This window comes from Morus notabilis, unplaced genomic scaffold, assembly GCF_000414095.1.
Source record: "Morus notabilis unplaced genomic scaffold, ASM41409v2 C11449225, whole genome shotgun sequence".
Lineage (NCBI taxonomy): Eukaryota > Viridiplantae > Streptophyta > Magnoliopsida > Rosales > Moraceae > Morus > Morus notabilis.
In genome coordinates this window covers 1-2,000 of record NW_010387439.1, presented here as the reverse complement: position 1 = coordinate 2,000, position 2,000 = coordinate 1, and the positions used below count along the sequence as shown (strand labels likewise).

General features: G+C 34.6%; 1 protein-coding gene across 1 annotated transcript; it reads right to left on the bottom strand.

Annotated features, from left to right (window-relative positions):
• Positions 1 to 1,220: 1,220 nt before the first annotated feature.
• On the bottom strand, positions 1,221 to 1,625 carry LOC21383898. The gene has a single exon (XM_010114896.1). The coding sequence runs from the start codon at positions 1,623 to 1,625 to the stop codon at positions 1,221 to 1,223; it is 405 nt and encodes a 134-aa protein (XP_010113198.1).
• Positions 1,626 to 2,000: the final 375 nt, after the last annotated feature.

The window sequence follows — 2,000 nt, the reverse complement described above, 5'->3', positions numbered from 1 at the left end:
GGGAAAGAGGACGGGGTTAAGTCAAAGGAAATAGGAGAAATTAGTGATGAGAATGTGGAGGATTTAGGAAATACTTCAGAGACAAAATCAGAAGGAATTGTGAAGAAATCAGCACAAGGTGGTGGGAAGAAGGAATCTCAAGTGGCATATAATGATGTGATTGAAGAGACTGCTAGTAAGCTCTTGGAGAAGAGGAAGAACAAGGTTAAGGCTTTGGTTGGTGCCTTTGAGACTGTCATTGATTATGAATCTGCAGCCAAGTGATGGGGTGCAAAAAGAAAGAGATTCATGTAATGAGAGAAGCAAGTTAAGTAGGGTGAAAATGGAGATTTTAGAATAATCTCTATGATAAAGATATGGGCACAGTGTGTTTGGTCATACCTGATTAATTTTTGTTTGCAATTTGTTGGTATATTTGTAAATTGTACATTCATTACAAATGTTTCTGTTGAAATATACTAATAAGTTATAAAGTTAGCAAAATTTGTGAAATTGGAATGGGGATTCTAATTTTATGGTATAAAATCCACCTACATAGGAGCAACTAGGTTGGCACTGGAATAGTTTATTCTCTACTCTTTCTTTTTTAGATTACTATTTTCTACTACATATTATGAGTTAATCGCATAAATGGTCTTTGAGATTTAATTTCAATCCCACTTTAATCTTTGACTTTTAAAACGTCACGCAGTTAGTTACTAAGGTTTTACTAGTTTGTTTCAGTTGGTCCCATATACTATTGAATATGTGGGCATTGTTACTAAAAGAACTATCCTTTGGCCTTTTCTAACAGGAATGTTATTTTTATATTATAATATTGTTTTTTAAGATTTTGATTTAGTTGGTGATAGTGCCTTCTCAAAAATAATTAGGGGTCTGGGTTTGATAATATATATATTCCAAAACAACAAATTCTGACTAAAAGGGGAGTTTTATAAATGTAAGAATTAGGGCACAAATGAATCATAAAATTGAACAATGTTAGAGTCTAACATATAGGGCCTTGAAGGAACTTAATGTTTATTTATTTGCTATGGAATGTTCAAATAGCCAATTAATAAAAACAAAGTAGCCACCAATCTGTCTCTAACCAATCAATATCTACTACACAGTATGCCAAAATTTCACCAAGAACCAAATGAAAATGCAACAACTTTAAACCAAAGAAATAAAATCGTACTTGAAAGCAATAAATTTCCCTTTTAACTTCTCCATTCAAGCTATTCCCTTTCGCAGTACCTTAGCTTCAAAGAAACCTCTCTTTCCATTAATAGCCGGGATCGAAAATTGTTGATAAAAATCTCAGCCCTCCGATCAACATCATCATAATCATAATCATAATCATCATCATCATAATCATAGTTGGAATTAGCATGAGCACTACTTCTAGTCCTCTGCAGCCTTCTGATCATGCTAGAACTCTTAACATCATCTTCAAGGCAGCCACACAAGCCCCGTCGACCGCCGCCATTAAAGCTCCGACTTCGCCTTCCGGCGTGATTTCTCATTGTATTCTTTGAGAAACGCCATTTGCATAGCTTGAAGCTGAGCAAGACAAACTTCATCTTCGTTATTAGTGCCATCTTCAAGTGGCTTGCGACTGAAGAAAAACTGTCCCTGGCCATTTGTTAATGTTAAAACAATTTGTTGGAGTGAAATGTTTTATTTGTTATGTTCAGACAAAAGTGAGTGCATTGTGAGGGGTTTTATAGGGACAAGAACTAGACTGAGAATTGCTCGACAAGATAGTAGTAATATATTTGATTTTTTTTTATTATTACATTATATTATTGTTATTAGTATTATTTGGCTTGAGAGCAGAAGAAAGCGTGTTAGAATTTATTGGACGCGAAGGTTACACTTACTTGCGTTGGAGTTACAGAGAAGAGAATTGTGGTGGGATTTCTAAAGTCACATGGCTGTTCTTGTTGTGATTAGCTAAGACATGTTTACATGTCAGAATTTGAATGGGGCCTTTTGGAATTAATGTCACTTTTGTA